Genomic DNA, 14,093 nt, shown 5'->3' with positions numbered 1-14,093 from the left:
AGGCCATGAGTCGTTCACAAGGCAAAGAGTTTGTTCAACAGCGGTTTCTTCACTGGGGTACACTTAACATGATCCGCGGTAAGTACCAGACCTCTCCTTTGTAAAATGTGTCAAAAGCACCCTTAAGTTAAGCTTTTAGTACTCTTAACTCAAGGACAAGGAAAGACGAGCCGTCACCCCCATTATACTGCTCAACATGTTGAGGTACATCCTCTTGTAAAGGTGAAAAAATCTCTTAGAAATAAAATTTTGTATGGGTAAGTGTACCTGTATTTCCATGCGGTTTCATGCGCTTTCGCTATATAGGTTTGCGCGTGATAGAACATTGACAGACAAGACATATGTTCATGAACATTATCTGTTCAGGAAATTCTAATATCCCGCAGCGAAGTTTCTCTAGGACTCAGTTTTACACAAAGCATCCTTTACTTCTAGTTAACCTTCAGTACAGTAACATCAAAAAGATGGTATGTATTAAATTTCGTAAACTGTTAACAAGATTAAGAACCCGCCGAAGGGAAAACGTGTCGCAAATAAATTAAAAATATACATATTGGGGTGCTAGTTTTCGAGTCTTAATTTCTCAAGTACTCTCCGGAGGTTTCGTTTTCATGTATGACAACCTAATTTTGTCTTCCTAGAGTTACATTTTTGTCTGAGAGGTTAGAATTAATTTTTCGACCAGTTTGTTTGTAACAAATGGAACAACGTACGAACATGACGACGTATGACGACGTAAGCATGTTAAACTTGACTCTCAGGAACCTCAGCCAATCCTTGCAGAGTTGCTAAAGGTTGAAGCAGAGTCGCTGAAGCCGCGTTCTTGAGCTTCTTGACAGGAACTACATCTCCGTTGTAATCAATCGTGTATTTCCTACCAAGTAACTTGAACACAGCGATACGAATGTCCTTGCTGCGAAAACAGTAAATAAAGGGATTCAGTGAAGAGTTCATGTAAACTATTGCGGTTGTGAAGTTGTAGATGATGTTCAGTTTAAGGGTTCCGCCTTGACGCATTCTGACCACCAACATTGAGAGGAACGGGATGTAGCAAGCGAGGAAAAGGGCCATTATATACAGCACGGTGACCGCAGAGCGTTTGAAGCTGCTGATATTCATTCCAGGCGGAGCGAGATGCATCTGATTGTTCTGAAGTTCTCGAACACGGAGGTAAATATTCAGGTACGCGTACACTGTGATGGCAATGCACACCACATCCATTACCACGATGATTATGACGAGGCTTTGGTACGAGGCGCCTAAGAAGCGCGCGGTTGTCAAGGCGGTGCAGAGAATCCAGAAACCCACCACCGCGGTTAGGACGCGACGAATTGTGATCAGCGCTTTATATCTCAAGTGTAGTTTTATAGCGAGAAGTCTTTCGACTGAAATGGCCGATATGACGAAGAAAGAAACTCCCGCGCAAATCCAAGATAGCGAACCAGTGGTCATGATCTTGGCGATGCAAAACGCTTTAGCGTTTCTTTGTATTTCGAAGACCATTTGTAGAGTGTAAGTCGGTTGAACGACGAGGCCGACTAGCAAATCCGCGAACGCCAGGCAACAGAGAAGAGTGTTCGACGGAGTTCGAAGCGTCGGCGTTCTCGACACGGCCAGGAGAATTAACATGTTGCCGATTATTGCTGTCAGAGCCGTTAGCGAGTTTACCACGATCAGGATCAGGTATGTCAGGAAGATTTCCTTCGCAGCGATCCATTCTTCTTCTAAGTGTAAGCAGTTTATTTTGGTTATGACTGGTTCAACGGATGGATCATTCATGCTGGTGTTTTCCATGACTGACTGCTTCCCTTGTGGCGTGTGGGAATAGTCTTTTGCAGAGGATTAACTCGTCTTTATCTAGCCACACCTTACATGAAAAGAAGTAGGTTCGTCATCCGGATGTGCGTGTGCTTCTGTAGCGGATGAGCTCATTTTGTGCTGTTTTCGAGACGGAACTAGACTTACTATCATCTGCGTGGATGTGAGTTGTGTCAACATCATCAACATTTCCAGATTTCCCTTTGAAACTGTTTTGATTTTGAATAGAGACCCTGTAATTCTTATTACTATATAAACTCTAAAGGTCAAGCAAAAAGCGTGACAAGCACTCGACCGAATTTACTTTTGGAATTTCATGTTATGACGTTCGTGTTTTAAGGCAAGAGGTAATTGCTTTAGATGTGGTTTTTGCTGATGAAAAAACTTCCAGGATGTAATACCTGTGGCTGAGGTTCAAGTGTTTTCCGGCAACAAAGCTCGAGTCAACAGATTGAGATCTATTCCAGAGACCTGTGTTTTGCACTTTGTAATGTCTGTAACTGAGAACTATTAATTCTTCTTCACAGAAAAGCTCAAACGATTTTGGGAATGTAATCTGATTAAAGCTCGAGCGAGTGGTTTACTAGTGGTTTATAAAGAATGATCCAGGTAAACAATTTGCAATCATCGCTCAGTCGCCTTTCTTTCTCATTAAGTTTAGTTTAAGTTTAAGTTAGAAATATTTAAGTTAGAAATATTAGAAATATTTAAAAAAAACTTCCATTTGCTACGACACCACTATGGCTAATTTCACGCCTCGGCGTCGTAAGCTAAATAGTAATGCAAATGTTTTCGTCTTCACTAGCTTCGGCGGTCGTTTATGAGTTGTTTACACCTGGCCTCACCAGAACGACAAAGACCGGACGGAGTGAACCAAATTAACGCTTTCGATGATCGTGGATGTACTTTACTTATGGACGAAATGCGTAAACATGAAAAAAATATATCGTTTACAGACGAAAATGTATACGAGTGCTGACGTAAGACACGTAACCGAAGCCGGATACTTGTTCACGCCTTCGTGACCGTGAAACTTGATCATTGCTAATTTAGTTTCACAGTAGGTCATTTTAAACTCTTCCTCTACACTAATAGCTTTTTCCCGAAAGTAGGCTGTTGTGACACTTAAAACTAAACTCATTTGGTTCTGGAGCTTTCTCTGTTATGCCCTCTCAGCCTAAGGGAACTTCCTTCATTTGATCATTAGTTCAAATGTCCCGGGGGGGGGGGGGACTCCCATATGGAGTGGACGGGGATGCTCGTCGGAAATTTTGAATTTAACCCCTAAAAGAGACCAATCTGGGCGTGGCCGAAGCTTATGCAGACCCCTAAAAGAGACCAGTTTATAAAACAGACAAATAAAAAGTACAGTGACATTTAATGATGGCGAATTTGTTTATATGAATTGAGTAAATATAAAGAATCAAAATTCTTTCTGTTTTGTTATTTCTTCGTGTGCAACCCTTAACGAGACCTTGACGGCTAAAAATAATGACATTTTGCCCAGAACACCCTAAGCGAGACCAAAATCCGAAATTTACACCCCTCAGCGAGACGACGAGCATCCCCGTCCATTCCATATGGGAGTCCCCCCCCCCCCCCCCGGGTCAAATGTATCCTTCCGTCTGTGGATTCTGGCGCAATCTTAGAACTTTTCCTTTTAGAGAAGTACGTCTAAAGGGATCTACAGCAGTTACTTTTTAATGTATCATGTCAAAAACTTTAAAAGTCGCCTGGCATTATACACGCCTCGTCATGTGTATATTTATTTTACAACAGCGAACCTGGCAGTGACTGATTTCCTCTTTATCATTTCACTATTACGCCATTTTACCATACTAGGTCAAGAGAACGCGCAAAATATGAGTCCGTATTGCACTGTATGGTTGTATTTTGTTTTCGTCATCCACACGCGTCTTATGCGATCGGTACGATTCAGATCATGATGATGATGATGATGACATTTTATTTCAATAGGGTGCATAATTACAGGCAAGACTGTAGTGTCCCTTATGGCCTTATATCCTATCATACAGGCTGTATTTAAAAAACTAGAAGCCGAAATACTAGAAAAAGGAAAAATAGTGGAATAACAGATCCCTTATTTGATGGTTTGACATGTAATAAGAGCGGATATTTGCGAGTTGCGTCGTATTTTTCCTTGCCCCTTCAGCATTTCAGGGCAGGGCAAAAACCACGCGAAGCTAGGCAACTCACAAAATGTCCGCATGTTGTAGCGTATTGTTCCGCATAGGAGATAACGTGTACATCTATGTATTATCCGTCGTGAAATCGCAAGAACGGGTGGCGAAAGCACCGATTATTGGTTCAGTCAGGCACTGTGTTAGAATTACACCAAATTTGCACCGATAATTTGATCAGATTTACAGCGATAATTTGATTAGATCTCCACCATATCGCCCGCTACATCGCCAAATAACAGACATCATCTGACATCACAGCCATGCCAAGCTCATCATTGACCATTGACCGCGCACGTTGAGTGACACCCACCCACCCTTCCCCCAATTCTAAAAATGGCAAAAGACGCAAGCACCCTAGAATTTTCAAGAAAATGTGGCGACCCAAAGATTATGACACTTTATTGCGTCAAACAAGGAGACAATTTTTCTTCATTCTTTTCATAGATTAAATAGAAAAAGGATATTAAAATGCAATGAAATATTAACAAAATAAACAACATTTTACTGAGCTTAACGCGGAAAAAATTGTATCATTTTGACAATACTTGTACTTCCTTTGTTTCATGTCTCTTTTGACTAAATATATTCCTGTCCCAGTGTTGGAAGACTATGTAGCTTTGCCTCTGGCGAATCTTCTCTAGGTTTCTTAAGTATGAACTGCTAACTTGAAAAAAAAAAAAAAGACAATAAATTGTTCTTTTACTTAAATTAACGAGCAAAGATGTACTTTGAGGTTTTTACAGAAAACCTTTCATGCAAAATCGACTAAACAAATTAGCCAAGCTGGCTCCAGCTTGCCCTGTCAAAGTTGAGTGTCGGCTAATCCATTTAGAGGTGGTGAGGGTTGAAAAGTTGAGTTCTTGAGACTGTTAATCCTCTGCGTGGAGAGAGAAACTGGAACAACATCTCCGTTGAAATCAATCGTGTATTTCCTACCAAGTAACTTGAACACAGCGATACGAATGTCCTTGCTGCGAAAACAGTAGATAAAGGGATTCAGTGAAGAGTTCATGTAAACGATTGCGGCTGTGAAGTTGTAGATGATGTTCAAACGGAGACTCCGACCTTGGTGCATCCTGACCACTAGCGTGGATAGAAAAGGGATGTAACAAGCCAGAAACACCAGCATGATGTACAGCATGGTGACTGCGGACCGCTTGAAGCTGCTGATGTTCATTCCGGGCGGAGTAAGGTGCATTTGATCTCTGGTCTTATTCTGGAGGTGTCGAATCTGGAGGTAAATCTTTAGGTACGCGAACATTGTGATGGTTATACACGACACGTCCATGATAACGATGATTAGGACAAGAGTCTTGTACCGGGCGCCCAGAAAGTGCGCAATGATCAGAGCCGAGCAAAGGATCCAGAAACAAACCGCCACAAGCAAAATCCGAGGAATGGTAACCAATTCCTTGTATCGCAAGTGTAGTTCTATAGCGAGAAGTCTCTCGACTGCAATGGCCGATATGACCAGGAAGGAAACTCCCGCGCAAATCCAAGATAGCGAGCCGGATGTCATGATCTTGGTGATGCAAAAAGATCGAACGTTTCTTTGTATTTCGAAGACCATTTGCAGAGCATAAGTCGGTTGAACGACGAGGCCGACTAGCAAATCCGCGAACGCCAGGCAACAGAGAAGAGTGTTCGACGGAGTTCGGAGCGTCGGCGTTCTCGACACGGCCAGGAGAATTAACATGTTGCCGATTATTGCTGTCAGAGCTGTTAGCAAGTTTAGCACAGCCACGATCACGTTGCTGACGAGTGACTCCTTTGCAGCGATCCATTCCTCTTCCAAGTGAAGGCAGTTGATTTTGGTTACAAGCGATTTCACGGATGGAGCAATGGCGGTGGAGTTGTCCATGTTTAAGTGCTTTGCTTGTTTGGCGTCCAACGTCTTGTACAGAGGCAATCGCTGAAATCGTCCCGTAAATCAAGCGAAGGATGACTTGAACCACGTAGCCCTGTGTGTACAGATAACTATCAGCAAAATGCAATGGGTTTGAAACAATACCTGTGCCCTGCACCATAAATGAGACTCAGACTTAATAAAAATCCCATTATGAAGAATCGATAAAGGATGTTTGTTTGACTTCTCCTGTCATCAAATGATGTTGAAACTTTCACGCTAGTCACGTTTGATCGACAGTATATGCTAATACCTATTGCATAAATGTCCGCTTACCAATTCCCCAAGGTGTACTGGTGTAATGCTTGATTAAATTTCTTTCATTCGTCCCCACGTTTTTGGCTCTTATAGTAATAGTGATCAAGGGAAATGAGTTATTATTGTCGGAGTAGTTGAGAAAAATGTCAATGGGACAGTTGGTTTGCTTTGTTTTCGAGTTTTGGACGTTTCGTTTTTGATTTTTTGGGGTGCTTCGTTTTCGCCTTCTGGGTTTGTGTTTCTGTTTTTTTTTTTGTTTTTAGTGTTTTGTTTTCGATACTGAGGTTGATTGTCTGAAACTAACTACGAGTTCAATCCATGGTCTCTTGTATTAAGCCGAACCCCTTCAAGTTTTTATTTTTGCGTGTTGAGAATATTGAAACATGAAAAAAAAAATGTACATAGGCGAATCTTAGCGTCAATGGAGTCGAAATGACTTCCGCTATTTGTTCTGGCTGTCACCGGCTTTTCTTAGCGAGCAGACAATGATGTTACTCCAAGGCAGTAATGATATCATAGTGCTAATCAAGTCGACAGTAAAAACTAGGCTGTTTCAACAGAATGTCACTCGCTGATATGGCCTATTCTTAGTAATTGTCTTTTGTGATGCACCTGGTGTTATTGAGTTCCTCATTTGTCATTTATCTTGCCACAACGAGCCATAGTCAATTTTGTTTAAAGGTGAAAGTGATTTACTTTTTTTTCGTTTTTAAGTGCGGGGAAACCTTTTAATGTCAAGGCGCGGGCGGCACGTGTACAGCGTGCCGTAATTAAAGTTTTTCATTACAATATTGATTTCCTTTGTCGTTAATTTGCTGTGTGTGGTGTAAAACGCAGTTTTTTGGCAGAAAATTGTCATCGACGGAGCACTGTTCAAGTCATGTTTCGTCAAATACTTTGCAGAAAGATGCAGGACTCTGTCACAGCCATCTTTTTTATGATTTTCTTTGCATTTATGAGTGCTGGTTTAGTGTCCCGAGTGAGCCTCGGGAAACAAAATATTGTAAATGTTATTTGCGTAACGGCATAAAATCATATTGAAAGGCAACAGAAAAAAGAGAATTGTGCATTATTTGTTTTTAAACTGGCTCCACCAAGAGAATTACTGTACCTGCGTGTTTTTCTCGTTGTGTTTGTTAATTTTATATCGTGGAACAATCTAATTCATTTCATGTTCTGGAATATTATCGACCTCAAAGTCCTCAAAAAGCTATAAGTAATAGTAGCAGCTGGTTGCGTGAATTGTCAGATCAATTTAGGAACACTTTCACGGGGTTTTGTTTTTGCCTTAAGGCTAAATGTAAATACATAAGTGTTCTCTCAATTAAGGGATTTGAAATCTAACTAAATGATGAAAAGTAGTGAATGTAATAAGAGATTTCGACTACACTGTGGCCGGCAAACGTGAAGATGAGTTTTTTTTCAGGTTTTTCCTTAATTTGAAATTTCTTAAATGGCGATCACAATACCGCGAAGAGGAGTTCTTAACTTTATATTTTATTCGCACCTTATTAAATGTTTCCATTCATAAAACTTACAAGTGTGTTCAAATTAATTCCATTTCCTTTCTAGTCATCGTTACCGATCTCTTTCTTATGGCTTCCTGTTATCGATTGAGCACTTATCTGCAAAATAAAACCAGTATAGTTGGGTTTGTTACTATCTAGCAGGGGGAGGGGCATCCCGATAAATGTTTGATGTGGGAGCAGCTCGTTTCTTTAAACGCGTACCTTATTACAGTCCAGAAATATTTGATTTTTGTCAGCAGATATGACACTAAGGTCGATATCCTATTTCAGACCTCTAAAATTGTGCATTTCTGCTAAGCTTATATATATTGTCAGCTACTGCTAACCAGGAATGTTTTAAAAACATTCTATTTGCGTTAACCGTTCAAAAGGACTTCAAATTCGTCGATTTTATTGAAAAAAAAAAAATTCACCTAGACTACATATCGAATTCCAGACCAGAGTGCAGAACATACCCTTATTCAGACCAGAACATCTCAAAATCCAGATCATTTGGCGCTGCACATACCTATCCAGCTTATGTAACGGAGTATACCCATCACTTCCCCGGGGTACTCAGGTAGTACGTGATATTGAGCTTGTGGAGATCTAAGCAACCAAATGCTGCTCAAATATTGGCTGTGTTATTATTGCACTACCTCTGTTGTGTTTCTTGTTTTATAAGATGAAGTGTTGTTAGCTTTTTTTGCTATTTTATTTTGGTAGGTATGCGTGATCAATTTAGTCGACTGTTAGAGGACTCAGGCTTAGTTCCCAGCACCAACAGTGGTGGCGCGGTGAATAATTTCTCTGGGAACATGGAACTGGTAAAGGTGAGAAATGCCCACTACGCGTATAGTTTTAGAAGGTTTCTAGCCTATTACAAAATGGCTTTGTTTTTCAGTTTTTCAGTTCTTCAAAAAACAGATAAACAAACAAACAATCAAAATGCCAAAGACTTAAATTATTTATTTAATATAGTGGTAGAACCTAGAACCCACATTTAGCCAATTCCTTTCTGCAACTCTTCCGGAACGGCGGCCACCTATTCTCCTCACGGTCATGATTGGGACATCACGCAACGGTTTTTCCGACATCTCTACGAAAATATACCAATATGCCAATCTTTTTACATTTCTTTGTACATTACGCCCAAGCAATGTATATACGTTCTATGGCATGGCCATAATCACTAATTTGTTGCGCAACTTAAAGTTCTGAGCGATTGATTAAGTTGCGTGCTGATTTTCCAATTTCTCGACTACGTTCAAGTGTGAGAGTTTACTTAAGAAGCGCCTTGAGAGAAAGGCGGTTCTGCGACAGAATTAATAGCTTGAAAAACTAATTACAAATTTATAACTGAATTAAAAAGGGAATTGTTTTGACAAGTTAATGGACAAACTACACAAACGCTGGTTGGTATTACATACGTTTTGTTTACATAGATTTAATGTAGTACGAAGCTAGGTAGATAAAGCTTTTTCATTTGTCAACAGAATCGGCAAAACATCGTGTTATTACCGTGGTTGACTCATTTGGTATAACAACTTTTATTGTTAAGGTGACAAAAATACCCAGTTTAAAATGCAGAAGTCTCTCTATACATCATGCGGTAGTGGTTTGTTGTTTGTATCTCGTCTAACGTGGAGCGCTGAATGACTTTCTTACGTTGTTAACACTCAGTTTAGACTGCTGGAAAATCATTGTTAATGAAGTTAAAAGTTAAAAATTAAAATATCCTCCGGTTTTTTATTACCTCCACTTTGGTGATGATGTCACATGTATAATAGCAAGCTTTTGTTATTTTCTCCAGGCCATTCTGTGCGCTGGTCTGTTTCCTAATGCTGTCAAAGTCGGCCTTGGCTTGGAGTCGAAAGGGCGGGGTGGAAAGAAGCGAGTTAGGGTGGCTTTTCGAACCAAGTAAGTAAGGTAGCATGTGCGTTTCTCCACCTCACGCGTGGAAAAGTAAAAATAATGGAGTGTTAGTGAATGTGGTTGAGGAAGGTCAGGTTTCACGACTTTTGTAAAACATGACCGAAACCAGTGAAATCACCTTAAGCCAATCCTCAAAAACGCAGATAACAGAATGAAACGGTCAGATCCCAAACGACTTAAAGGAAAAAGTTGCGACTGGTGCTAATGGCGGGAAAACATACAACCTGTGCCAAGCGCGGGAAAACATATAACCTGCACCCAGCGCGGGAAAACATTCAACCTGTGCCTTGCGCGGGAAAACATACAACCTCTACCTTGCGAGGGAAAACACACACCTATGCTTTGCGCAGGAAAACATACAACCTGTGCTAAGCGCGCTCGGGAGAACATACAACCTGTCGCAAATGTGTGAAAACACTTCCTGTACCAACCGCTTAAAAACGCTTGTAAGCCTTGCGTAAATCACGCTATGCTTGGTTTAGTTTGGGTCAAAAATAAACTTAGTAGCCAGAACGCGTATGAGCTCACATGCTTTTTTTTAGTTTAACTACTTGATCTGTCTTGTATCATCTGGAGTGAAAGTCGTCACTGTTGTTGTTCTTGTAAGTGGTGTTGTTGTTGTAACTGTTGTTGGGCTGTTGTTCTTGTTCGACGCTTCTCCCTTTGTTTATCTTTGCAGATCTGATGGACGAGTGGCTTTGCATCCGTCCTCAGTGAACTCTGACGAGAAACAGTTTATCAGTCAGTGGCTTGTGTATCACGACAAGGTGATAAGAATTCTTTCAATATACATCGTAGGACATGTTTCTAGAAATAAGAATACAGCAGCCACTCCGAAAATTTTAAATTGCGCGCGTCTATACATAACCTGATGTAATTCGAGGGAAGTCATTCGAAACTACGAAATTTAATGCATTTTGTACTTTTTCTCATCTCGTCAAGCTGGTAGCAGAAAAAAGGCAGTGGGAAAAATGGCCGGGCGAAAGTTTGTGACGAGGAGCGCAAATCTCGTCCCCAGGGCACCTTTCTCTTGGAAGGTAAAAAGGCGCCCTGGGGACGACAGTGGAGGAGCGCGGGAGAATGGGCACTCGACCCCAGTTTTTGTTCGGCAAGGTCTCTTTTCTCCTTCCTGCTCGAACATCATAGAAAAAGTAAGAGAACGGCCCTAATTTTATACGTAAACAAACTCATCGCAATTTTTCTTGTTCGGCTTTGCGCAGGTCAAGTCCACACAAGTCTTCATCCGGGACAGTAGCATGGTTCACCCGGTAGCTTTAATATGCTTTTCTGGAAAGGACGTGCGTGAAATGCATCATGGTATGTATGGGTACTTTGGTAACATCACCTTAGAGTCTGTGGTAGTAAGACACCTAATAATAGTTCATGCACAAAAACGCCTTTACTTTCCATGTTAAGGTGATTCCTTACTTTTGTATTGCGCATCCTTACTGCGAATGATTTATGGCGTCATTAGCGCGCGTTCGTGCACGCGCACATTGAAAACATGGCGAATTTGCCTTGATATTGAGTTCTGTCAGTTGAAAAATGGCTATAGCTCACTAACGAGCTCGGGCACCCCAAATTTTTTTCCAGTCATTTTAATCAACTAATCATTTAGCTTTGCGTGAGAAAAGACTGATCTGATTTCTATTGTTGAAAATTGAATAAATAAGGGGATGTAGGGGAGAAATTAACTTTTCCTTGATTGTGTTCCAGGTCCCACACCTTCAGCCCCACAACCTTTCGTTACTTTGGCTGTGGATGGAGACCGCTGGATGGCATTCCACTGCTCACCAAGACTGGCTCGAGTACTGCAGGCCATCAGGGGAGAGATCAACAAGATGATAGCCTGCAGTATATCAGCGGCGTCGAGAAATAACACGCTATTTCACTACCACAGCAAGTTAATCGAGACTATAAACTTACTGCTTACCTTGCCTGTTCAACAGCCTCTACCCACAACTCCCTGGTAGCACCGCCATGACTGACCTTCGAGAAACACAAAACTTTTGACAGTTTAGTCTCGCGGTGTGCGTTGTTGAGAACGCTCGAATGCGCGCATGCTTTTGGTTTTAATCGGCGTACAAAATGTATTTGGAAATAGTAAAACGCAGAACTAGGAAATTATTCATCAGTGTGGTTTTACGAATCAGGACACTGGTACAAGAAAAGATTGTTATACGGCCAGAAATACGACAATATAAGACATATAAGCTCTTAGGCGTCTTGCAGGTGCCAACTTAGTACACTAAGCTAATGCCCCGACTCACAGGAAGTCACTGAGCTGGAGATTATGAAAGCTAGCTAACCTGTAGAAACCTCAATCTGTGGTTAACACTGAAAAAATAAAAATTAAGAATACGAATTTTGACCCTCCAGCCTCGTTTTCCAATTCCTGACATCAGTAAAGATATTTAGAAAGTGTTTTAATTGTAGTGTTTGACTTTCCTTGACCGGGAAACTTAACCCTTCAACTGCCAAGAGTGAGTCTTTCTTGCTCTTTAAAAGAGATATCTACCTGGTAATGAATAGTATTAGATTTCACTGATGACCTCAACAAGCACAAGAAAAACGCGCGGTTCCTTCCTCTCAGTTTTCTCTGCGATCACGCATCGCCTTTTGCGTGCTCCATATAAACAATAGCCTCCATTAGGGGCAAAAAAATGCTCTGATCCATACCTGCCCACTAGGTAAGGGGGAAATTCAGCCTAGGTCGAGTAGCAAATTCGTCCTGTCACCACAGTCTTGCTGCATGTCATAAGAGGATGGTATAATTTGTGAACCATAAAGCCAAATCAGGCTCTTAATATTTTCAGAGGCAGACGTAAGGGGGGTGGATTGTGTTAGCTACCCCCCTTTGGAGAAGTAAAAAATTAGAATGAAAAAATAAAAAGATTGTGAGTATTAAGGGAGGACAAACACTGTGGTCAGGTACCTCATTGTTATTTCTACTTTGTGGCAGGACTAGTATTTCTAATGTAACAGTTTTCAATAAGATTCCAATTCTCAAATTGCAACATAATTAGTTTTCAAATTTTGGTTTCCCGTATGAACGAACGTTTGCACGAAAAAGTATCGTGTTACAAGGAGCATCGTGTCGCTAACGTTTTTAAAAAAGACAATGAAACAAAGAAAAACATGAGAACGTCTGGTGTTCCAGCGTCTTCGTGAAATTACATAAAGCAGATAAACTCTTAAAAATCATTATACTGTCATTTGATTCTCCCTTAGATCGTTTTCACTGTCACGCAATAAAAAATAAATGGAAAACCAGGATAAAGTCAAGATATTGTGATCTTATAGGAAACAGATAGAGAAGACACTTCTCCAAGTTTTAGGTTTGTGCGTTTTCCCAGACTGCAGATATTTGTCGAATAGTTTCGCAGAAATTTACAGAGTCCAGTATGGAAACGCCATGTTGGTGCACCTCTGTGGTGCACCAATATGGCGGCCGGAAAATAGTGTAAACATCTGGAACTTACTTTGGCTGTCTAGGCGACTGATTATCTGTACTGAACAAGCAAACATTTACACAAGCACTTTTGCTAATAATCTAACTTCTAAAAAAAGCTAAAAATCATGAGAGAGGTATATATTTTCCGACAAATGCGATTGTAGCTTTGTGTCACGCACCGCCATAACTCTGAAATTCAAAGTACGCAGGTTTCAAACGAAGCTCACTATTGAGCTGTAGCATTGTAAACAGATATAAGTTTACCCCCTCTTACGCCTGATGGGGATAAAAACTTTGGTGGCTCTTTAGTTTTCGATTTTAGAGAATGATGACGTCACATGAAAACGATCTATAAATTAAACTGCTAGTCCTTTTCTTTTTGCCAGCTGCTCGCGCGTTTACTGCGGTTCAACCGCGCTGGTTTCGTGAATTCCGCGTTCACTGTGCTCAAGATAAATCTACTGCCCATAGACTGTACCATTATATGGCGTATAAGCTAAGATATGATAGTCTGTATGTGTATTTCCAGCTTCAAAATTGGACTAGTACAATCCCTTTCACTTTCTTCAGGAAAATTTCCTGAGAGTAGAATAGAAATAAATAGGGTAAGTTACACACAGATACACATCGCCGACGTTTTTTGGTCTTTCTTGGATCCCAAACTGCCAACTTCCTTGAACAATCTAGCCTGGCAGGCAGATCTACATATGACGATTTCAGCTCTAGATAATCGTGACACCTCTGCATACAGGCGTTGCGTGACTAAAGAAACGATTTGATAAACAGCTTGAGCCATCTTGTATCTCGCTTTAGAAGGAATTTTGTGAGAACTAGACTTTCCTTTCTTTAATTCAAGGTACTTTCTTTCAGACTGCGCTTGCAATGTGCCACTCGTTAATGAATTTTAAATTTGAAATGTTGACAGATGTGACGAGCTCCTGCAGATCTCCGGCTGTAAATTAAATTCGTTGCGTGGCAACACAATAAATAAGTGTACACGCGCGCACTGA

The 14,093-nt window shown here is 40.8% G+C and overlaps 3 protein-coding genes across 3 annotated transcripts in view; 1 reads left to right on the top strand and 2 right to left on the bottom strand.

The window, feature by feature from the left end:
* LOC145488425 (uncharacterized) overlaps window positions 1-12,890 on the top strand; it is a 26,859-nt gene extending 13,969 nt beyond the window's left edge. The window contains exons 19-24 of the mRNA XM_081467292.1: window positions 1-78; window positions 8,421-8,527; window positions 9,508-9,614; window positions 10,309-10,396; window positions 10,850-10,946; window positions 11,346-12,890. The exon at window positions 1-78 is cut by the window's left edge and continues 73 nt beyond it. Coding sequence (XP_081323418.1) covers window positions 1-78; window positions 8,421-8,527; window positions 9,508-9,614; window positions 10,309-10,396; window positions 10,850-10,946; window positions 11,346-11,602 — 734 coding nt within the window. The 3' untranslated portion in view covers window positions 11,603-12,890. The remainder of the gene's footprint in view (window positions 79-8,420; window positions 8,528-9,507; window positions 9,615-10,308; window positions 10,397-10,849; window positions 10,947-11,345) is intronic.
* On the bottom strand, window positions 108-3,023 carry LOC145488444 (melanocyte-stimulating hormone receptor-like). Its single transcript, XM_081467318.1, has one exon. It carries the CDS (start codon window positions 1,792-1,794, stop codon window positions 745-747), a length of 1,050 nt encoding a protein of 349 aa, XP_081323444.1. The 5' UTR covers window positions 1,795-3,023; the 3' UTR covers window positions 108-744.
* LOC145488443 (melanocyte-stimulating hormone receptor-like) lies at window positions 3,432-6,451 on the bottom strand. Its single transcript, XM_081467316.1, has one exon. It carries the CDS (start codon window positions 5,881-5,883, stop codon window positions 4,825-4,827), a length of 1,059 nt encoding a protein of 352 aa, XP_081323442.1. The 5' UTR covers window positions 5,884-6,451; the 3' UTR covers window positions 3,432-4,824.
* Window positions 12,891-14,093: the final 1,203 nt, after the last annotated feature.

This window comes from Orbicella franksi, chromosome 5 (assembly GCF_964199315.1).
Source record: "Orbicella franksi chromosome 5, jaOrbFran1.1, whole genome shotgun sequence".
In the NCBI taxonomy this organism is placed as follows: domain Eukaryota; kingdom Metazoa; phylum Cnidaria; class Anthozoa; order Scleractinia; family Merulinidae; genus Orbicella; species Orbicella franksi.
The sequence above is the reverse complement of the archived record's forward strand: the minus strand, read 5'-3'. Positions and strand labels throughout refer to the sequence as shown.